Genomic DNA, 25,086 nt, shown 5'->3' with positions numbered 1-25,086 from the left:
AGAAATGCAATTTTAGTTATTTGAGGAACTTAAGAGTGTGAAAATGAGAAACGATTTATGTCATTAATCTCAGATGAATATTTAGGAATTTATGGCACAATAAAATTATCTTCATTTTGTTTGAAAACGTGTTTTGATTTGTTCAAGTCACTTAGGAGTTGAAATTCACAAAACTAAGTGGACTCCTAGTTTTGTAAGAATATTTAGGATTTTACAGTACAATGTTATTTGCACCATTCTCAAAGTGAATAGTAACTTCTGTGTTAGCACCATGTGGCACGCAATCCAGTCGTTTTCATATCACAATGTGGAATGTTCAAATCAGTCTAAGAGAAGTTTCATTTGGACACTTAGCAAAATCTTAGCTACACTTGGTGAATATTATAGGACACTTGCCACCAAGAGGGACCTTGAGATGGAGATGTGAAGGAAATGAAGAAAAATTATATTTCACCTAAGCCGAACACTATTCCATCCAACCATTCATATATGTTCCAAACCAAAGAGGGTTTCAACCCTAGTGAAACCACAAATACCTTGTGGAAACCGAAACCCTAAATGGTTTTCAAACCCAAATGAAGTCAGTTTTAGCTTGGTATTTAATCACTTGATTAAATTAAGTCTACATGCTATTAACCTTTTAAATTTATGTCAATACATCATTATCCATTCTTTTATACCATATTAATTTCATTGAGCCAAGAAAAATTAGATTTGAGGTTGCAGAAACCAAAACCCTAAACCGAACCCTATTGAAACCCCAAATGAGGCCCAATCTGTTTAGGCCCCTTAAGGCCCACCGAATTGCACCACCTATGCATGGCTTCTTGGATAAGTTTCTTCATTGCCATGAGTGTACTTCTATTGGCCATGTCAACCCCAAATAGTGGTTGATGGGAGGGTAGACAACCACCTCACCACCACCCCATCACATAGCAGCTTCAAGGCACAAAACAGTGTGTTGTAGCCCATGGTTTTGGGCATGCTTTTGGCTGACAACCCATCACCAAACAGTCAACCTCACATCCCGTCTTAACCCCCCCAGCAATATATGAGTCATCCATGGCTTGTCCACTTTTGAAACACTTTCTTTTATAGACCTCAAGGAGAAACTTCATACAGCTTTTCTGGCCTTTTATGCTCGAATGTTTTGAAGCCTTTTTAGGTAGATTATCAAAAATATTGCTCATATATGTTGTTTCGCTTTGAGTCTAGTTTACGTTGGTATATTTTGTGTGATTTTTCATGACATTTTGATTAATGAGAAGTCAATTTAAGCATTGAAAGGTCATACTGGGCAATAATCTAGACAGTGTGTGATTCTTTAATTGTTTTATGATGTTATTGAAAGGATCTTGATCCAATAGTTTTATGGTTTAGATTTAACATATGAACATAAACGTTGGATTTAAATTTATTGCATATTGAGATTTTTTACTAAGACTTTTGCATGATATGATAACATTGGAAACTCGAGATGTAAAAACAGTTTCTGTTTTGAGTAAGCTTGGATCTTTTATTGTGAAAGCATGCTCCTATGGTCTAGATATTCACATGTTTTGTTCTTGAGACTTTTATATATGTGTTAGGAAGTTATTTGAAGACTTATGGTTGTGATCTTGAGGGAATGAATCTTTATGCATGTTGAGGTTCGGTTGAAACACAAACTTGATGCTCAAGGGTTGTGTTGTGCTTCTATGCAATTTTTGCCTTGTGATCTTGAGTTTAATGATTAGTACAATCTTAGGACTTGAATGTGAAGTATATGATATTTTTTATTGAAGGTTTACTTCATGAAAAAAGTTAGATCTAGCGGTTTGATCAAAGACCAAAACATGTGGTACTCGGTTTTGGAGACAATGTGCAAGCCAATTGTGTTGGTTGACATTTTTGGATTTTTGGCATTTTTGACTTGTTTTTTCAAGCATGCTATTTCTTAGGATTGATTTATGGTTATTTTAAGAATATTTTTTAAACTTTTGGAGTTGTGGGAGTTGATGTAAAGAAGCATAGACCAAGAACATCAAGGGTTGTCTTTGTGGTCAAAAGACTTGATATTTTGGCATGAAGGAAACTATGATTTTTATGATTTGTGTTTTTTTAATGTCCTAGTATAATATTAAAGCATAGGATATGAGTTTTTAAGTTGCATGATTCGGTTTTAGTGTGAAACTTCGAGTCTGAAAGAATTGCAACAAAAAATCAAGGATTTTAGCATTAGTGTGTTTCAGCCTATGCTTGGCTCTTGTAGCTATGTTATATTTTAAATTTTTATAAATTAGATATTTGGATTTAGAACAAAATTTACATGAGTAATTTAAATTTTAGTGATTGTTTTAGTTAGGATGTGAAATCTTTAAGATAGGGGTAAAATGGTAATTTTACTTTGAGTCAGTGATTTTCTTTTTCTAAGTATACTAGTAAGGAGTTTCTAACCCTTAGAAATGTCTACTTACAGTTTTCCGCTTAATCACTATAAGTTAGCCTCTAACTTACTCTCAAGGTATTTCTTTATCTTACCATAATTCACATTGGTTAGGTTTACATATATATACATGTTAAATTATGTTATACCATGTTTTATTTTCAAGCACGAAATTATTTGTTACATTATATTACATCACGCCATGTTTTATTTTTACGAAATTATCCGTTACATGTTATTTCATGTCATGCCATGTTTAGCTGTTGCATGTCATGTTATGTCATGTTGTTAGTCATACTTACATGTCACGTCGTGCCAACTGCCATTCCGTGTCACGCCATGTCATGTCATAAGTTTCGAGTTCGTCACGAAAAATAGTATTTTCAAGCCAGTCGAGTCTTTTACATTTATCACGACTCCAAGTGCTAGGATGGCCTAATATTCTAGTGGAACTTCATTGTTCACGTTGGAGTATTTAAATTGATGTGGAATTTTTTGGGTTGACAAAGTACTGTCAACAGGTTTCGAATGGGACCTAAGTAACTGGTCACCAGAGCGAAGTCAGGCACCAATGCCAATGGTGCCAACCATAATTAAATCTCATGTTATATGCACTTGTGTCGGTGCATATATCTGTCATGAGATGCGTAATTATGTACTCGCAGAATGTGCAAATACCCATGCTGTGATGCATATGTTAACATACTTACTATTGGTGTAGATATATGTGATGTGATGTGGTATTAGCAGAGGCACATGACTCAAGGGGACCTGTGTAGCATCCACAGCTCATGTTTAATCAAGTAGTTATTATGGGAACAAATGTGACGATCCTAGATTCCACTTGGGATTTGGTAAACTCTGAAGTGTCGAGACATGCAACACAAGGTTACCTGCCCTCATTTATGACAGATAATGACGTAATGTTCCTAACATGCATATATTAAAATGCAAAATTTGCAGCGGAAAATTATTTTCTTTGAGCATATTGTGTAGCAGAAGTAATATATCCCAAGAATATAAACATATTTCACAAAATTCACATGACAGATGTTCAAAAAGTTAGAATATATGTCATAAAATTTGTAACGATACGAATACTGGAGGAAGCTCTCCTAAGTACATGAAAATAGTACTAAAAATATACTAGGCTAATCCTTCGAGTAGCTCATGCAACTCGGCCAAGAAAGCCATCATACTATCGATGAATCGGAGCATCAAGGCTATAAGTTCCACATCGTGGCATTGATGCCTAGTCGACCTGCTCCAGTCGACCATCGGTTGCATCTCCCAATCCTGACACGTGGCCATGGGTCGACTTGAGGAGGTCAATTAGGCATCAACGCAATGACAAGGAGCCTATAGCCTCAATGTTTCGTTACATCGATAGTATGTTGGCTTCTTTGACTGAGTTGTGCGAGCTACTCAAAGGACTAACCTAGGATATTTTAGTAGTCTTTACATGTACTTAAGGAGCATTGTCTCTAATACTCGTAATGTTACAGATCTTTGGACATACACTATGACTTTTGAAAATCTGTTATGTGGATTTTATGAAGTATGCTTATGTTAATTTCAGATATGTTATATCTAGTGCATAGTCTTGCTCAAGAAAAAACTACTCGCTGTGAATATTGCATATTGTTAGGTGCATTCAAGGTGGATTGCATTTTATCTGTCATGAATAGGGACAGGTAACCTTGTGTTACATGTCCCAATGCTTCAAAGTTTGCCAAATCTCAAGCAAAATCTGGGGGCACATAGGCATTGTTGAACTTCAGTTTGTTGCCCATCTCAATCCAATATTATAGTCTTAGGGTCTTTGTGTGAATTGGTGATCTTCCATATGTATAGTTGGATGAGTTTACTTAGCATGTTCATCATGGTGATAAGTAAGAATTGGACACTCTTAGTCAACCGATCTACGATCATCCATATGGCGTCCTTCCCACAGGAAGTTCTAGGTAATCCAATCATGAAATCCACGGTGATATCTTCCTATTTCCACTCAAGAATAGGTAAAGGTTGCAGGTTCCATGTCAGCCTTTGGTGCTCCGCCTTTACCCTTTGACATTTGGCACACCACTCGATGAAGTGGGTGATATCTCACTTCAGTCCTTCCCACCAAAATCCTATCTTAAGATCTCGATACATCTTTGTTCCTCCAGGGTGTATCGAGTATGGCAAGGAATGTGCTTCGCCCAATATCCATCCTAAAATCTCCGAATAAGTCAGAACCACTTTCCTCCATTTGAATAGCAAGGTCCCATCCTTGCCCAAGTTGAAACACATGGGTCCTTCGCCTTTGCAGACTCTCTATCGGATCCTCAGCAATTCTGAATCCCTTCCTTGTTGGCCCTTCCGCACATCAAAATCGTGTATTCCTAATCTATCGTAAGGAAGTGAGAACCTCTTCCTATGGTTGATCCTTTATAATTAGGCATCTCACCCCCTCCAAGAGTGAGTCCACCTCCAAGAGTTCTCTTGTCTCTCCCCACCTTTGATTTGCGACTTAGGGCATCAGCAACTAAACTAGCATTCCCCGGGTGGTACTTAATCTCACATTGGTAGTCGTTTATAACCTCTAAGTTCTAACCACCTTCATTGTCTCATGTTAAGGTTTTTCTGGGTAAAGAGATGCTTTAGACTCTTGTGATTGGTATATACCTCGCGTTATTCACCATACAAGTAGTGTCGATTGTATGGTGGTCCTTCAATTGTCAGGATGCATAGGCTACTACGCTACTTTCCTGCATCAAAACACAACCTAGGTCATATTTAGATACTTCACTAAATACCACAAATGACTTATGAGACATGGGTAAGGTTAGAACAGGGGCCATAGTCAACCTTTTCTTTAGCTTCTTAAAGCTCCGTTTGCACTTGTCAGTCCACGCAAACTTAACATTCTTCCTAGTTAGTGTCATGAGCGGACTCAACAGCCTAGAGAATCCTTCCACAAACCTCTGATAGTAGCCGACCAATCCTAGGAAACTCCTCACCTCCTACACAGAGTTAGGTCGTTGCCATCTTACTATTGTCTCAATGTTACTCAGGTTGACCATGGTTCCCTCCTTGTATATCACATGACTGAGGAATCTGACTTCATCCAGCCAGAACTCGCATTTACTGAGTTTGGAGAATAGTTGATGGTCCTTAAGTGTCTCCAACACCAATCTTAAATGGCTCTCATGCTCCTCGGCATCTCTGGAATATACCAGAGTGTCTTCACTGAAGACTACTACAAATAGGTCCAAATACGGCCGAAACACTCTATTCATAATGTCCATAAAAGCAATTGGGGCGTTAGACAACCCAAAAGGCATCATCATAAATTTTCGATATGTTGCCCTCTTTAATCCTTAATTGGTGATATCTTGTCTACGATCAATCTTAGAAAATGTTGCTGCTCCCTGCAGTTGATCAAATAGTTCATCTATCCTTGGCAATGGGTACCTATTCTTTATGGTCATCTTATTCAGCTCTCAGTTATCAATGCATATTCTAAAGGTCAACGAATTGCATCGCTCTGGTAATTTCTTAAAGTCCTTGATTTCTAAGCACACTACTTGAGTCCTAATTTGAGTTTACAGTCCATCCTGGCATCTCTCCATCCTCACACTCTCTGTGGAGATAAGATGAGGGGTAAATCTCCCTAACTCCATAAACCTATAAGCATACTATTCTACTGTCATATTTCCCTAGACCAAACTAGCAATGTCCTTTGACTTCTACTATCTTACTATAGCAGGGAAGTGTCGGTCATCAAATTCTTTCTTCAATTTCTCCCACGAGATCTCTTCCATGTCTCCTAACTTAATGGTGGTAATTAACTATCTCCTAGTACCCCACCATAATGATGGCTCTCCTTGTAGCAAATAACTTACATACCATACCTTCTGACTCTAAGTGCACCCACACGCTTCAAAAGTCATTTCGATGTCCATTATTCACCTCTCTGCCTTCATTGGACCCTTGTTATTGAAGAATCCAGGTTAACGATGTGCAAAAAATCGCTCGTACATACACCCCTTTTGCTCTACCCTAGGAGGTTCTAATGATTGAACTTGTAGATGACGTGAATGTAGGTCACGATGCTGCTCCAACACATCTGAAATACAGTTTAGCGCTCTGGCTAGCTCATCATCTCTCCTATCGCTCAATAATCCTCCCTCGCATCCACTAGGTAGCTACTCTCCTGGCTCTCAATTGCACCATACTCAAATCCTACCACATAACCTAGTCCTCTCACTTTCTATCCCCTCATTTATTTCTAAATGCATATCAAACTTAGGATACCTAAAATTTCAAACTTATAATGCTAAGATCATCTCCTACATTTCTAGTATCGTCCTACGTAATTCATAGGTTTACCTAGAGTCGCGTGCAAGCACTATCTAATACGATGTAACACCCCAACCCTCATGTAAAGATCCGGGCAAGGTTCCATGGTGCCAAGGGTACCACCTAGACAGTCAACACCCACGATTAGATCAGGTCAAGTGTGCCTCATCCGGATGGAAGTGCACTTGTGGGATATAGGTATAAGATCATAGAGGAAAAGATAAAGGTTTAGTCGGTAACTAAACCTTGCAGTACCAAAGTCTAAAACATATTTCAGAGGAAAATATTACTGGCATTCCTTATATCATTAACTTAGAGTTATATGCAATCCAAAATGGTATGTTCATCGCCTATGAGGCAGTAGACTGAGTATAGTGGTCACCCATTTCCAAAAGACTACGTACAACTCAAAATAATACATGGCGCCTACAATAGAGACAGGGCTCCGTCTTCCAGGTTTAGATGGGGTCGACTTTTCCTCATCGGGCATCACTTTTGGTTCTAACTCTACACTGAAATCTATGGTCCCAAAAGTGAAACCATAGGTAGGTTAGACATCCATGACAAACAAACTGCTAATGAGAGATAATGTTCCTGAAGATGCAATGAACAATTTATGTAAATAGTGAGGGCACACATGCATGTATGACTTGGCGAGGAATCACCCTTGAGGGCACGGACACTTGGGTCTGTAAAATTGGAACTGGGAACTTCGTCCCACCCCATGAAAGTTGATGCATGGTACACATATCAACACAAAGATATAGATACACACCAAGGTTATAGAAAATGTACGATGCCCCCAAACTAGGAGCGTCGCGACATGCAACACAAGGTCACATACCATCGTTCATGATAGTTAAGGATGCAGTGCAACTAGTATGCAGTATTCACAGCGAATAGTTTATTTTTTTAACAATACTTAATTTATCAGAATGCTAAATCCCAAAACATAACATATTTCCATAAATATTCACAAGTCAAAAGATGCAACATCAACCCAATAAGTTCGTAATCAAAACGATGTAGTATTGGAGACAAATCTCCAGAAGTACAAATATAATATACAGACTACTAAACTAAACACCAAACCACTCACGCAGCTCTGCTATAAGCGCCAAAATGGAACCCAAAAGTTGGAGCCCCAACTCCATAAGCTCTTCTAGCATCTTTTGTGGCCTACTCAACCACGTCCAACAGGTCGCATCCTAATCTCTGGTCCCTTGACATATTGTCTACTATTCTAGGGGGATGGTAGTTGAGACTACCAAATGAGATTTACAAAATCTCAATGAGTAAAGCTCCTAAACTGCCATCAATATGAATAAGAATGCATTACAGTAATATGACACATATGCTTCATTAGATGGACTTGCACATGCGTGACATGACTTGAATGTAACATAACTTGACATGGAAATAACATGACTTGATTTGAACATAACATGACTTGACTTGAACATGACATGAGACCTTGTTACAAATTCATAGATTTACTTGGACACAACAAAGTTCCTACGCCCTTTTTATTTCATCGAGAACATTCAAACAAAGCAAGTTGCCTCTGCTCAAAGTATTCTAACAGAGATACTCAAACAAAGCCTAATTGCCTACACCATGATTATATTATTAGAGGTACTAAGACAAAGCAGAATGCCTCCACCAAGAGCACCTTATTCATGTTTTTATTAGAGATATTCTGACAAGCAAAGTGCTTTTGCCACGAGTATTTATGCATGCTTAACTCAGAAATGTTTCATGAATGACTGGTATGCTTCATGACATGTATTCATGCTATGACTTAGAAATGTCTCATGAAATACTCAATGATTATGACATGGTATTCATGGCCAAATTTGCAAACATAAAAATTACTATTTTAGGGCCAAATTTGCAAAGTTACCACCTCAAGTTATGAAACATTATAAATTTGCCCCTAAAAATAAGGAATTTGCAAATAGACTCCAACATTTATAAAAATTTACATTTCTCATGTAAATTTCATCCTAAATCCAAATATGAACTCATATTTTTTTTAAGCTAAATCCAACTATGACATCTCTCTCTTGGATGATTCACTCCTAGGCTAAAAAGCAAGTTTTTATTGCTACTTGGCCATTTAACACTAACATGCTTAAACCAAATTTAGCACTCCCAAAAATTCACATACTTAGTTCTAAAATCATGCCAAAGAACTAAGTCAAACTTTTAGAAAAACTTGGACTCACTACCTCAAAGAAAATGCCAAAGCATCAAAATTAGGTCAAATAAAACCAACTTTTGATGTTCTTGGCTTAACACTTTCATTCTAAGGACTCCAAAAGTCCACAAATAACACTTCTAACATGTTCACCATTCAAACCTAAGTGATAAAATGCTTGACTAGTCAATCAAAATTCACAAAACACAACAAGGAACAATTTGTTTGCATGGAAACATAAAAACCAAACATGCATGCTTTTGGACTTGAAACAAAATGACTGGATCCTTGATTTTCATACAATAACTCTTGAAATAATACAACCATATATCTCACATTCAAGTTCTAACTAGATCTAAGTATCAAATCCAACATGTCATAGCAAATATTTCATTAAAAACTACATTGAACCCCGAGAGCCTCTAGTTTATGCTTAAACTTAAACTCTTGCATGTTCTTAAAAAAATCCAACAAAGACCCAATTTATAAAATTTCAAAAACTCAATCTTAATCCATAGATCTAAGCTTTAAAAACAAGATTCACAAAAATATGACCATAGAATCAAAATCCTAAAGCGAAAATCACAATATAAGCCAAACAAAACTCACTTTGCACCAATTGGTTTCTACCACTTAAAGATCATGCAAAAATCATTTTATAGAAGACCAGCATGCTTGAATCATACCATAACTTTTCATATAATCATGTATACACTTCATCAAATCAATATCCACACAAATTCTCATAAAAAATTCACAAAACTTCCAAAGTTCATCACAATCAACAAAATCAAATTTTTTCACCATCAATACCCATTTTCATCAATCAAATCGCCAAGAAAGATTTACCAACACATACCCAATTAAACTAAGATAAATAATTAACAAAATGGAAGAGATTAGTGCCATAGGAAATAACTTACAAAAGCTTGGAACACAATAACATAAAGCTGCCAGAAATTCTCTTTAGATCTCTCTTGGTTTCTTTCTTGGAAAACAAATGAAAAAGTGGCTAAGTGTGGAGGCAAATGAAAGGGGCTTGGGGTATGGATGAAGGGGCTGACTTTGTGGGTGAGTGAATGACCATTTGATGTGAATTGGACTTGTGAAAAGAGGAGAGAAAAAGGGGCTGAAGTGCAACTAATTTTTTTATGTTGCTGGCCGAGTGGGTGAGAGGTGAGTGTTGCTTGTTTGAGTAGCAATAAATGGCACTATTTTGGGAAGAAAATGAGTTAGCATGACAACCATGGTATGGTCTTGAAAGGGTGGAGAAAATTTCTAAAGAAGCTTGGGGAAAAAGGTGGTTTCAGTGGGACAAAAAAGGGGCTAACCGTATGGTGTTTCATTTGGGGTATAGTTAGGGTTTAGGCTAGTGTTTGGTCCAATTATAACATTCCTTGGTCAAATCCAATTACCAAGATGTAAGAGATCGGATGAGTGTGTAAGAGTGTGTACCTGAGTGGTTGGATACTTGTGGAAGTGACTAAACCATGTGAGTAAATGCTTAGTTACAAACCAAGTATATTTAGGGTTTGGGAACCATTTAGGGTTTTGGCTTTCCACAAGGGGGTTTAGGGTTTGGATTTGCTTCCAATGGTTTGGGGTTTTATTTGGTTTGACACCCTCTTTTCGTTGCCCAGAAAATGTTTGGTTAGATGGAATGGTAAATTGTGTAAGAGAGCATGATGACAAGCTTGATTCATACTTCATCTCTTACACACTTTGTCCTCTTATTGATAAGTGTCTTAAGGTTTCCAAGTGGATGGCTAGAGTTATGACTTGCAACGTGTTATGATTAACCTAACAATGACTATTTGGAAATCTAGTGCACGTCCAACATTAAATGCATTCTATAAAATAACTCGCATTAAGAACCCATTTGGATTCATAAAGGTTTTTATCCCATTTCATCTTATATCATCTCATCATTACAACTTTTTCAAATTTTCACACAAAATATAATAAACAATTCACTTTTTTAAATTCCAAAACAATAATAATATTAAAGAATAATATTTTAACAATATATTTTTTTAACTTTCATCTTTCATCTAAAATCATTTCATCTCATATCTGAATCCAAACCAACCATAAATACATCACCAAACAAGCTAGATTCGAGATATCTTCTTGTGCAAGATATAGTTTCTCTCCTATAAGAGCATTGGTAGTGGTTTATGCATCTTCATCTGCAAAATCACATCTTTTGAAGATTGATTTTACATATGAAGAACTTGTCCCACATTGGATTATGCATCTTAAAATCAAATAATAATAAAATATTCATTATTTTATAATTTTTTTCCTATAAATCTGGTTTGTGCATCTAGATGGTCTATTGTTAATGTGGATGGTCCAATAAATTCAAGTCAAATTACAGTATCTGAAGGCAAAAAAACTCAATAGACCATCCAACTCAAATAAATTCAACTCCAAGTCCAAAAAATTTCATACAAATTCACAACTTAATATAATGTAATTCCATACAAATTCAACTGCCCAAATAAATTACATACAAATTCAACTGCCCCAAAATAAATTCCATACACATTCAACTTCCAACTAAAAGAAATTCCATACACATTTATCCTTAAACCTCATGTATCAAAATCAACTTAGGGCAGGTTTGGGGGGTGAGACGAGAAATTTGTGTTTTGTTTTGAAATTTAAAATATTATGTTTTAATATTATTATTGTTTTGGGATTTGAAAAAGGTGTATTGGGATTTGAAAAAGTTGAATTATTTATTATATTTTGTATGGAGATTTGAAAATGTGTAATGATGAGATGAGATGAGATGAGAATTTTGTGTTTTGTTTTGGTTACCAAACTTGCCCTTAATAGAAAATCCACAAAGTTGATTTTAATACAACTTGAACTACTTCAAGTCGGACTTGGCAGCTCCATATGTCAACCAGCAGCTCCACAGCAATAGCTCCACAGTAGCCCAGCTCCACAACAGCTCCACAAAAAAATGATACAATTTGGTGCAACCAGCAGTACAAAAATTACCCAAAATATGTCACCACAATCAAAACAATTATAAAATACCATCGTACAAACATACAACTATGTATGAGATATAGCCTTATTCCTTTGTTCCTCAATGATCTCCATTTGAAGATTATAAAAATATTCTTGCTACAAACCATTCATGGATTCAATATCCAAGTTCATAATATCCATATCAGTTTTTCTCTTTTTAAGAGCTACCAAGTCAAATCTCTCTTTCAATCTTAATTTCCAACTCAAGTTTTCTCTTCTTAAGAAGTAGTAACTCATATATTTCATTCTCATACTTCAATTGCGATTCTCTTCTCTCTATCATAGAAGTCCTCCTATCATCTTTCATTTGGTTTAAAGCCTCATTAATTACTATATTTTGTCTTTCGTTACATTTTCTTTCTTTTTCTCTTGTTTTTTCAACCTTCTTGCCCATAGGTCTCTCACAATCAACAGACACATTTTTCATGTTTTCCCCTAAAGGTATTGAGTTTGGAGTAATACCTGAACTTATCCCATTTTTTTTTTCTTTTTATGAGGTCCATGTGTGTTTGCCATTTCAGTTGGTGCCTCAATAAAGTTCAACAATGATCCATGTTAAAGTTATGTTTTTGGTTCTCTTTGTACAAGATTTTTGCCATATCAATCTACAAAATAGTGGAACAAGATACAACTAAAAATATTGCAAATATGTAATAATTAGAACCACAAAACATAGGAAAAAGCATTATACCTTGTCTTGCTCGGTCGCACAACTTGGATGCATTCCTTCAACTTGGGCTAAGCTACCACAGAATTTATTGACGCATTTTTTAATGATTGACCACCGATTGGTCAAGGAGGGTATAGCCCGTTCTTAACAATTAAGCTTTTTAAATGTGTGGTAGTAGTCATAAATTCTACTCCACATTTGTGTAAATGATTGATCAGTCCTCCGTATGGAGTCCATACTAATGTTAAGTCAATCTGAAATGATGAGAGTATCTTCCTCTATAGTAAATGCACACCCCGCTGGAATTTTTGTTTCCTTTTTTCCCGTTGGGGTTGTGTCGCTTGGACATCAACACTTGCACCACCCATAGGGAGGTTGTTAATATCACCTTCACCACTTTCTAACAGTGTGGTGAAGAATGGATCCTCATCAATTAAACAGTGCATCCTTCAACAAAATATTGAAAGATAAAATGTTACTAAAACCGCCTCAATAGAAAAAGTATGTATGCAACATGGAAAAAACAAAATACATGGAAAAACAGAGTATGTATGCAGTGCACATGGGAAAAACATAAATATGCATTCGTTTTATTGTGTGAATCTGTCTAAAGGCATACATAAATAGAACCATTCATTCATTCAATTTGGTTTATTCATTCAATTTGGTTTAAAGGCATGCATACCTGCTGACTGAATGGTTTGATACAAATACACTCCAAATCAAGAAAAAGGGCAGAGAACATGAGCACTGTTTTAAACAAAATCAATATTTTAAGCAAAAATTGATCTCTTAAGCAAAACCACAAGGTAAATTCATATGTTGTTTCATAACATTAGTATCACTTTTTCTATTTTACAAACCATGTACAAGTCTACAAGTGAACTACAAGCAAATTGAGTTATTTCTTGAAGTGAGGATTATTTCAGTTGTGTTATGGAATTCAAGGTTTCTTCGAGTATGCATTTCAATTTTTTAGATTTTGAAAATAAACCCAGCATCATAATTGCAGCTCCTCTTATCTTCCTTTTTAATGTGCATATGTATTGTATTGAAAATGAGACAAATTTTCATGAACTAACTTAATCTTTGGGCAGAAACAAGATAACAAAGAGACCTAACTATTCACGAGAATTAGTTTTTAACCTTATGTGCATCTCTTCTTCAAGAATCTCATTGGTCCAGAATCAACCAGAGGCTTGGACTGATAATTAAGAAAGTATAGTACCGAAGGAAGAGATATACATGGTTTGATTTAAAAGCTAAGTAGAAAATATAAAGGCGTGAGAGGCTTTTTTATATGAGTAAAGATAAATGGGTTTTGTGAACTTTCTGTTATACAAATGACTTCTTTACCAAGCTGACTCACTTCTGCATGACAGCTTGAGATTTTTGTCATGTTTATGAGATATTCTTTGGTAGAATATATGTTCATACAATATCAATTGATACCTTTCTATTAATATTGCATTTCAGAAGAGATATTCTACTTTCAATTTCAATGATTGGAGAATGGCACGAGTGCCGTGTTAGAATCTTTGTCATGTTTGAACTCAACCTAGTATTATACAAAGTAGTTTTCTTCATTTTGGCAATAAATGGGTAGAGAACATAAGCAAATCATATCAATCAATATAGGTAATTAGCATACATTCTAAAAAATCCAGATTTTTAGAGACAGCATATACAACACTTGCACGGTTTTTCACGAGAAATAAGAAGCATGTACAGAGGCATGTACAATCTAAAAAACCCAAGAACATCAATTACACTGCTCTGTATCCCTATTCTCAGTTCAATATCAGGGAAAATCACACAAAAAACCCTAAAAAAAACTCTAATCAGGGAAAATCACACATTCCATATGAGGGGAAATCACACAAAATAATTTGTGAAATCAAAACAAGTGGCTTGCATGAAATTACCTTCTCTAGGGTTTCCAAAGAGCCACACGAAATCGAGTACTGGGCGAGAGAAGCGGTCGTCGCTGATGAAGGAACAGCCTCGTGGTGCACTTGAGCTTTGCTTTGGGCAATGGTGTAGCAGAGCAGAGAGAAGAGAGAGGAATGAGGAAGACTTTTGAGGGAAATGGATATGTCGAAGAGAAGAGAGCATAGAGAGAAAGAGAGAAGGAGGAAGACTTTCGTCGAGGGAAATGGGTTTGTCGAAAAGAAAAGAGCAAGAGAGAGGATGGAGGGAGACTTTTCACGCTAGAGAGAGGAGTCGTTTGGATAGAGAGAAAAAACATTATTTTTAATGTTTGAAGACTAAAACAGTGCTTCTTCAAATTTGAAGAAGTACTGTTTATAGCTATGGATAAAAATGAAAATAGATAAACCAATGTGGATGATTTTAAAGACATATTCTTCAAATTTAAAGATGAAGATGAAAATGAAGAAGCCACTACCAATGCTCTATAGGCACTAAACTCCCTAAAAAGTCCTACACATGTAATACTTCTAACTTTGTCATAGGAGGCATCTCCCACTAGAATCACCCACTGTCTACTTACAAGTGCAACACGGGAGAGTTTTCGATGTTTCTGCAGGGCTGATAGAAAATATAGCACATTAAAAGTTGAACCTCAAGTAGTGTTTGTTTGAATGAGAATTTCCTGGTAAACGTGTCTATAAATTGCTCCACACGCTGGACACAAGGAGGGACGCAACAATAATACAATGTTGCTTCCATCTACAACATGGAACCTAAGATCGAGTAGCTTGTTACCTTGTCGTCTATTGCTTTTGGACTTTTCTGTTGACAATTTCAGCAGCTTTAAAAAAAATAAAAAAATTCAGGAGGTGGGATTTCAAATCTGATTCTCTTATTTAGAGACCAGATCTTATATCATCTAATCCAAAGAATGTTAGCGTACAATTTCAACTTTTTTATTTGTATTGGCACTGTGTAATGGTTTCTTATGATTGTAAGAAATTGTATTTATTGTAAAGCTTTGAGAAGGCTAAAATACAACAATTTTTATTTTTATTATGTTATAAATAGAATAAATTTATTGTAAAGCTTTGTATTTTAGATTTTAATTTAAATAAAAAATTTCATCAATCATTATTTACCATTCTATTTATTATAAAATAATAGAAATGCACACAGAGTGCTCGATAGAATGCCAGAATGAGAGGACTGAAATTTCAGACTCTGTTTTTCATTTCACCGTTCTTTGTTTGCAAGCAATTCCACGTTCTTTTATACACATTTCACAGCGACCTATACAATCCATATGATTACATATCAGAGAATATTCCAGAGAATCTTCTAGACTCAGGCCATGTGTGATGGTGCAATTGGTTGACTGTCAGAGAATATTCCAGAGGAATGCAATTCTATTATTTGCCGAGCATCCAGAGAATATGTTGCTGCTGAGCCCGCAGCACCTTCTTCCTTGAGATTGATTGCAATATGGAGTAAGACTCCTTCCAATGTCTTCTCCAATCACTATCCACAATGTGAAGGGAGGACATCATACTCATATCGTACAATTAGGATCTCGAAATGGTTTTATTTCATATTAAGAGTATGTTCCGTTTTGTTTTTTCAAAGCTCCCTCTCGCTCTTGACCTTTAGGGTTAAATAAATATTTTTAAATATTCTTTTAAATATTATTTAAATAAAAAATATTTTTTAATTTTTTTTATATAATCATTACAACTTTTTTAAATTTTTAAATAAAATATAAAAAATAATATAACTTTTTTAAATTTCAAAATAAAAATAATATTAAAAATTTTAATAAAAAATATTTTATATATCTAAACAAATCAACTTTAGTATTTATTTACTTTTTAAATTATAAAAAGTATTTATATAAAAGAAATTATAGGGCTTCAGGCTCGTTTAGAGAATGAAATGAGATGAAAATTTTATAAATAATAGTAAGATATTTTTTAAATAGTAATCAAATAATTTGAGTTGATTATTTTTTAAGTTTTAAAAAAAAGAGAGAAAAAGTTAAATAAAAAATATTATAAAGTTAAAATATTGTAATATAGTTTTATAATATTATTTTAGAGATTTAAAAAAATTAAATTATTTTTTATTTTTTATTTAAAAGTTTAAAAAAATTATAATAATTAGTTTAAAAATTTTATATTTAAATAATATTTAAGAAAGAAATCAAATAAGATAAAAATGGTGAGATAAGATTTATTTCTAATCAAACCCTAAATTGTGATAAGTGAAACTGATAAGTCTCTCTCTCTCTTCGACTGCCTGGACAGATGCGTCAAGTCCCAAGATAATAATAGTAAGAGATTCGATAAGGGCGGCTGGGTGATTGGCTAGGAATAGTGGGGACGCTCTCTTTACCTTTCTCTTTGAGGTGGCAGTCAACGCGACACATAATGAGATCACACACCACTCTCTCCGCGTCCAAACCGCGTAACCATCCGCGTATTCATTTCCATTTCCTTATTATTATTATTATTATTATTATTAAATAGCGAAACAGATATACATGAAATAAATAAATAAATAAAAGGCTCAGCGCGAATTCCTGCTCTCCCCTTTTCCCACAAAGCGCTAATTATTTTAATTATTACGTGTCACAGGGCGTAGGATATGTTACTTTTTTTTATTTATTATAATTTTGGGCGAGAGAATCTCATTCTGTACCCAAGGATGCACAGCCATCCACGGATCCTACGCTTTTGGGTCTCTCATCTTCCTTCATTCTTCTACGTGGCAGGATCTTGTAGATCTTTCGAACCACCCCTATCAATACTCTGGTGATGAAAATGGTGAACCGTCTCTCCGTCCGTTATATAAAACGGCAGCTTTTGTCTTTTAAAAAAGTGATCTCTCTCTCTCTCTCTCCATCTTTTTAGTTCCTCTCTCTCGCTTTGTTCTATTGGGTATATCCTCTCCTTACGAAAAGACAACAGAAAGCAGCGAATTTTCGAAGAGGAAGAAGAAGAATGGCGGACCAACTCACCGACGACCAGATCTCTGAGTTTAAGGAGGCCTTCAGCTTGTTCGACAAGGATGGAGACGGTCCGTCTCTCTCTCTCTCGCCCCTATATTGATGAGTCTGAAGGCTATTTCCTTTATGTTTGTGTCGGGTCCAGTTCTTACGGTCTGGTTCGTTGGTTCTAAGAATTTATGTCGATCTTGTTTTATCTGCGATTTTGTGTCAGATCTATGTTCTTTTTCTATTTTTCTTCAACCTGAATTTTATGCGGTTCCATGGTTCTGAACTTTTAATTTTTCTTTGTGTCTAAGGATTTCTGCCTCTTCGTTTCTCTGTGTTTCCCTTTCTTGTACCATGTCTGAACTGAGCCATTGCAATTGATAAATTTTCACCGTTTGGTTGCTAGGAAAAAAATTGGGTGGGATGAAAAGTGATCAACGATGTAGGAATTTGAATCTCAGATGTGTTTATTGTTTGGAAGACAAAATTTCTTAAAGGTTCTAATCACCCGACACTTTGAAATTTACTTTAAAAGAGGAAAAAGTTGCTATCAATTATATATGTATATATATATATATTTGGAAACTATAATGTAGTTTCTGCGTTTGTTTTTCGTTTCACACTATTTTTTGAAGATCATGTGGCTATGGAACGTGAGATCTGTCATTGTGGGAGGTCGCATGTTGACAAAATTTGTTGTTTTTGTGATTTATTGATAAATTAGAAACCTTCTAAAAAAAAAAAAAAAGAGACTGATCTGCCTTGTTCTTGCTGCATGTTTATCATTTTTACAGATATTCTTCATCTACTGCGTTCCCTAATATTTATTTTCGACAACACGCTCGCGGGCGTGATGTTATGCGTACAAAAATAGATGTTCCCTGGTCGATTAGGTGTTGCTTTCGGAGGAATAATTCAATTGCACGTGTGATCTTGCACTTTCAATTTCATTCGACAGTTTGGATATCAAGAATGTTTTTTATGAATCATTGAGATGAACTTCTTTGAACGAAGTATGCCCTGTTTGGTCCCTGAGATAAAAGAATATGCAGGAACGCCATAAATATTACCTTGTTTGTCACTTTGGATGATTGGTTTTCTTGTTAAACTTCACTTCTATTGTGTTTAAACTTCTATAATGGGATGAATATGGTTGACATATTTCAGACGGTGCTCTGTGTGGTTCACAAGTTAGCCTCTGTGAGTTTGGTGATCGATTCTTGACAAGAATATTAGAAATTTATCGTCTTAATGATTTGCAGGTTGCATCACTACCAAGGAGCTCGGGACTGTTATGAGGTCACTGGGCCAGAACCCAACTGAAGCAGAGCTCCAGGACATGATCAATGAGGTTGATGCCGATGGCAATGGAACCATTGACTTCCCTGAGTTCCTAAACCTCATGGCCAGGAAGATGAAAGACACCGACTCGGAGGAGGAGCTTAAAGAGGCATTCCGGGTTTTTGACAAGGATCAGAATGGGTTCATCTCTGCTGCTGAGCTGCGCCATGTGATGACCAATCTTGGAGAGAAGCTCACCGACGAAGAAGTGGATGAGATGATCAGGGAGGCTGATGTTGATGGTGATGGCCAGATAAACTACGAGGAGTTTGTCAAGGTGATGATGGCTAAGTAATCAATCTTGCCTCCACCAAAAACTCTAATGAAATCTATCTTTTTCTACAACCAAAGAAAAAAAAAAAAAAAAAAAAGAGAACTAGGTTGTCAGGTGGCCTCCTATTTCCTTTAATCTCATTTTCATCTGCCTTTACAGGGAATATAGTAGTAGTATGTTCTGGTGGTGGTAGAATATTCTATTTCTATCCTTAAAGATTGTCTTGTGACGGTGTCTTTGCAGTTTTATTTATTCCCTTTTTGTTTCTCTCTTTGTGTTGGCTTGTGAATGTGAACCTGCTCTACCTGGACGATTCAATGTTCAATGGAATGACTTGTTTTATTGGTACTCGTCTTATTGCCTAGGATCCAAATTAAGCAAGTCTCCATAAGAAATGTGTCATGAAATGATCTTGTTTTTAGTCTTACAATTGGTGCATTTTTAAGCTTGGAGGGAATCAAATTTTCCAGGCTTTAGCACCCATGGATTTATGGTCCACGACTCTCAAGAGATCTATCTGTTGACCTTAATGAGTTGCTTATACATTCTGGGCTTCTCTTTGTGAATTCTCCAAAGATTTTGTTCTGTTGGCCAGGATTCACATAATATGCACAACCAACGGTGAGGATGGTTGGCATATTGCTGTTTGTGTCGTATTAAATCACGAATATTTTACTATATGGATCAACTACAATAGTGTTGTAGAGAGCACCAACGAAAGTACAAAAGTTGTGATTTTATTGAATGTATCAAGAATAGTGCATTCCGGCCTCTTATATACACGAATGAATACAAGAACCGAATGTTGACGTGGTGGACCATCTTTGCTTGGCATGCCAGCTAGGTTGGACACTATAAGTTAGGCTCTCATGTCTAATAAAAGAAAAATCTATTTTTCATATTCTCGACATCTGTTGATGTTATATTAAATTATAAGTTTATAAATAAAATATAATAAATAATTTTCAATGAGTCCAATCAGTTAATATCACATTATAGAATGATAAGATAATAATAAAAGTTATATTAATAGCATTATTCATAGCAAAGTAATCTTCTCCTCTTTTTCTGAAACAAGGCTAAAAGACTTGTTTGAATAGAGAAATAATCTTATTTTATAATTATAATTTTTTTAAATTCTCACAGAAAATATAATAAATAATTAACATTTTTCAAATCCTAAAATAATAATAATATTAAAAAATAATATTCTAAAAATATTTTATTCAACTTATATAAAATCATCTCATCTAACTATCAAAAACAAATCCTAAAACTTTTCTTCCTCCCCCATAAAGGAAAAGTTTCTATTTTTTTAAACTTCTTCCTCTCACAAGAGTCAATGCTTCAAGGGAGCTGCGAAGGAGGTCGTTCCCCGTGTTGGGATGTACCACACGAACCTAGCCCACAAGTCACCAATAGGTTTTGAGATAGCCCGACAGTAGGGAATCTGTATAGAAGGATAGGACGGACCGGGTATGTAGGGTGAGACCGGCCCAAGGGGCCCAGAAAGGAGCGGCGATGTGTTACACATGAAATGCGAACCACTCAGTCAGAAGACCTGACACCTCTACTGGCCGACAAGCCGTGTACGCAGGGACAAGAATGGCCACTGCCCTAGGTTACCGACAACTAGGCAGGCATGGGGAGTGGGCATGCCAGATCAAGACCACCTCGCATTTAAAGGAGGACGGGGTGAACACGCCACGACCTGGGGGCAGGTCCGTCAGAGTGGCCACAATTAGGCATGGCAAGCTTGTCACGTGGCAAAACGTCGATAGGAGGCACGACCTGGTTACAGTGTGGTAGAGCCATGATCGACTTGGTGAGGGACCACCACTACCAGGTATATATATATATATATATATATATATATATATATTTATATACCCCCCAGGGGTTTGGGGTCGCTGATTTCTTCTTCTAAATCCTCAACAACGGGTACTGACTTAGACATCGAATGTGTTTCTCACAATCCCGAGCCCTCATTTATCACATTCTTGTACGCTCCAAATGAGGGGGAATTAAACAAGCCATTAACAATGGCGACGTCTGTGGAAAATATCCTATAAAAGCGTGTCCTTCATATGCCGAAAACAACGTGTTCCCAAACCACGTGGAGGGAAGAAGACCAATCTGAAACCATAGAGGCAAGACTCACCGAAATGGGAGACACGATAAAGAAGCTGATGGCAGAGGTAGGAGGTCTCCGGCAGGAAAACACCACGTTACGAAGAGCTAACGAAGAACTGGCGGGAGGAACAGAACCTAGCCACAACGAGCATGCCGAGTCACAGCCTCGAGGAAGAGAGACGTAGGATGTATCTCGAGCTCTAGGAGCTCAGGGACAAGTACGTAGAAATGGCCAAGCGAATGGGTGCATCATCCTCCGTTGACCAGCTGCTCACCAGCACGAACCTACCATACAACGCAGAGGTCATGGTCGTCCCTTTCCCGCCCAAGTTCAAAGTCTCCCAGATGGAAGCGTACGATGGGTCCAAAGACCCGCTAGAACACTTGGAGACGTTCAAAACTCACATGACCCTTCATGGGTTCCCGAGAGAGATCGCATGCGGAGCCTTCCCACTAATACTAAAGAGGGCAAAGGGGGCCTGGTTCAGACCCCTACCACCAGGTTCCGTTCATAGCTTCGGCGAGTTAGCCCGTCTCTTTTTAACGCAGTTTATGGCAAGCCGAAAGAGGATGCACCTGGCCACCTACCTCCTGACGGTAACATAGTGCGACGACGATAGCCTCAAGGCATACCTCTCTCGATTCAATCGGGAGCGTATGACTACAGACAACCAAGATGAAAAGATTACCTTGGCGGCTCTGATGGGGGAATCTTGCCATGAAATCCAATCATGACCAAGATAGCACACAAGATCCCCATGACCTTGAGAGAGTTCATGGACCCAGTTGATGGCGTTATCAACGCCGAAGACACCCTCTAGGCTTTGACAACCCCCCAGAAAACCGAGCTAGAACATGCGGATAAAAAAGCCGCAGGGTTGAATAGCAGAGTGAACCATGAGAGGAACAAGAAGGGCACGGATGAAGTCAAATGAAGGAATGAGGCGCCGACTTAGGCACACATTGGAACACGTGCATATACGAATATGACTGTGGAAGGTGAATGCGCCCTCAGCTCGCGTGAGGAACCTCAATAGGGCTGGGAGAACCACAAATACTGCACCTACCACCGGATGGACTGGCACCGGATCGAAGCCTACTATACACTAAAGTGGAAGATGGAAGAGCTGGGAAGTCTACTGGACCAACAATGCCAGGAGAGTGAACGGCCGGCTCAACTAGCAAACGAGCCCCCGAGACCCTAGGGAAGTGAGAGCCCGAGAGGACGAAGGGCCAGAAGGGGGGCCAATAGAAGCCCATGACATCCAAGCCCGGTTAGGACAGACAACCCGATGGGCGAGATCCGCACTATCGTAGGGGGATATGCAGGAAGAGGACCCACCTTGTCGACACGAAGGGCCCACGCCTGTAGGGCCTGTATGAGGAGGTGTTCACAAAGAAGAGGACTATTGTCAAGGCTAGGAGACACAAGGGAGGAGCCTTCATGACATTTAGCAAGAGAAACAGTCAGGGCATCCTCCACCCTCATGACAACACCTTGGTAGTCATCGTGCAGGTCGCCAACTTCACGACACAGAGGGTCTTGATTGATGATAAGTGTTATTTTTATGTGATTTTTATTACTCTTTTATTTATGAAACATGTCATTTTTCCTTCAATACTATTAATTTTATTTTATTTCTATATATTTTTCTTTATTTTCTTGGATTTGAAGGAATGAGAAGATTTAGTGCCAAATGAGAGCACTTTGGTACAAAAGAAGAGACTAAGGATCCAGACCCATGAGAGGTAGCGAGATCTGAAGAGAACCGATGAGATTTAGGCAAGGAGACACGTGACTAGAATTGGCGACAAGAGTTAGGCGATAAGCGAGATATTTTACCTTGTTAGTGAGAAGACTTGGCGCAAGGCTCCGGGCGACTAGATTGGGCAACTAGTCTAAACGACCAACCTAAACGAATGTGGGTGACAACTTGCAAAGGTGAGCAGCTTTACTGCTAGGTAGGTTGGCGAGAGGGTTCTGTCATCCTGATCAGGAGTCTTTCCTCTCGGAAGGCGATGAGACCAGTTATATTCAGTGCACACGGCATCTACTCGATGGAACCCTTACTAGTTCCACAATCAATCAATCTGCTAACCACCAAATCCTCTCAAACTCCGCAAATCAAGCCACATATCACTGAATCTTCCATTTTAGATAATTTCATTATTATCGGGATAATTCCTTTTATGTTAACTTTTATCTTTAGAAACTATTTTCTGGGTCTTTAGGCTAGATTGCAGCCGCATTTATCTTGTTTCTGGATTTCAATTTTGACATTTATTTAATCCCGTCTTGTGAGATGAATAAGGGGTTCAAAGTTTTTAGGGTTCTGAGTTTTTAGAGTTTTTAGAGTTTAGAGTTTTAGAGAATTTGAGTTTAGAGTAAAAAAATATTCGAGAATTTATTCTATAAGTTTCTTTCATGAGGCAGATCTGGGGAGCAAAGACGAGAGTCGCATACTTCATAAACTAATTCCAACGAAGAACACTAGTTTTATTATTTCTCTTTTTAGTTTCATTATGAACTAATTCTATTTTTTAGAGGTTTGATGTAGTCTAGCATTGAATACACAATTTATATTCTAAGTTATTTTATTTCAATATTTTCATGATAGAGTGTTTATTTCTTGTTCTTAATACTTGCAATTTTCTAACTAATTATTATTCGATCTATTAAATCATAATGAGACCGGGATGTGATTTGTGATTAAAACTCAAGGATTAAGCACCATTAATTGAGCGAAAGTAGAGATACTTTACCGCGATTAGTGTGATTTTCAAGAAAAATTCAAAAGGCTTAATGAGTCTCTAATTAGTTAAATTCACATAGAAATATGAAGTTATTAGTTGGAGATATTTTTGGTACTGTTCGAGAAAAATATTAAATAGTTATGGGATTTTTATCATCAACTTAGGATAATTGGAATTTTATAACAAGGAAGAATAAATTGTGTGGGATTTATTAGGTGAAATCAAACGCTCTAGATCTACTTTTTTTTATCTTTAAAATCTTAATTTTGATGCAATTTTCTTCAATTTAATTTAGATAATCCATTTTTCAAATTTCAGTTTTCCAAATAGTAATTAATTTAATAAATTTCAATATTCGATAGCATAATTATTCTCCGTGGGTTTGATATCCATTTTCTTAAAAATATCTTACTATTTGTTACGATTATGTGCACTTGCAGATATATTTTTATGCGAACAATTGACAATGGTAGATCGGCCGGCATCCTATTCTGGGAGGCCTTTGTCAGGATGGGAATCACCCCCGACCAATTGAGCCCAGCCCCTATGTCATTTAAGGGTTTCACAAGGGACATCGTCGAATCAATGAGAGCCATCACCCTATCCATCTTGGCCGAAAAGGCCCAGAACTTCACTCATGATGGCAGGCTTCCTGGTGGTGAAGGCCCCCTCCTCATACAATGCAGTATTGGGTCATCCGACCCTGAACAATCTAAAGGAGGTGAAGTCCACATATCATCTTAAGATAAGTTCCCTACAAACTCGAGGATAGGTGAGATCTTAGGCAAGCAGGTGTTGGCTCAGGAATGTTACGCTCGGGAGTTAAGGCATGAGGGGAAGAGGGGGGGATCCCCACTATTGCCTCAACTTTCTCCAGGTTGGCTTCAATTCCTTGTTCAGAGACCATGAAGCCCAAAAACTTGCCCTACTCCACTCCGAAGGCGCACTTCAATGGTTTGAGTTTCATTTTGTAGCG

The 25,086-nt window shown here is 37.0% G+C and overlaps 1 protein-coding gene across 1 annotated transcript; it reads left to right on the top strand.

Moving 5' to 3' along the window:
- Nucleotides 1-17,310: 17,310 nt before the first annotated feature.
- Nucleotides 17,311-19,571, top strand: LOC108992564 (calmodulin-7). The gene is made up of 2 exons (XM_018967154.2): nucleotides 17,311-17,691; nucleotides 18,871-19,571. Exons 1-2 carry the CDS (start codon nucleotides 17,616-17,618, stop codon nucleotides 19,242-19,244), a joined length of 450 nt encoding a protein of 149 aa, XP_018822699.1. The 5' UTR covers nucleotides 17,311-17,615; the 3' UTR covers nucleotides 19,245-19,571.
- Nucleotides 19,572-25,086: the final 5,515 nt, after the last annotated feature.

Source organism: Juglans regia, chromosome 7 (genome assembly GCF_001411555.2).
Source record: "Juglans regia cultivar Chandler chromosome 7, Walnut 2.0, whole genome shotgun sequence".
Lineage (NCBI taxonomy): Eukaryota > Viridiplantae > Streptophyta > Magnoliopsida > Fagales > Juglandaceae > Juglans > Juglans regia.
The sequence above is the reverse complement of the archived record's forward strand: the minus strand, read 5'-3'. Positions and strand labels throughout refer to the sequence as shown.

Excerpts from the sequence above, each read along its gene's own strand:
- LOC108992564 (XM_018967154.2), top strand. The coding sequence starts at position 17,616 with ATGGCGGACCAACTCACCGACGACCAGATCTCTGAGTTTAAGGAGGCC. Across the intron at positions 17,692-18,870 it reads GTTCGACAAGGATGGAGACG|GTTGCATCACTACCAAGGAG; the intron begins GTCCGTCTCTCT and ends AATGATTTGCAG.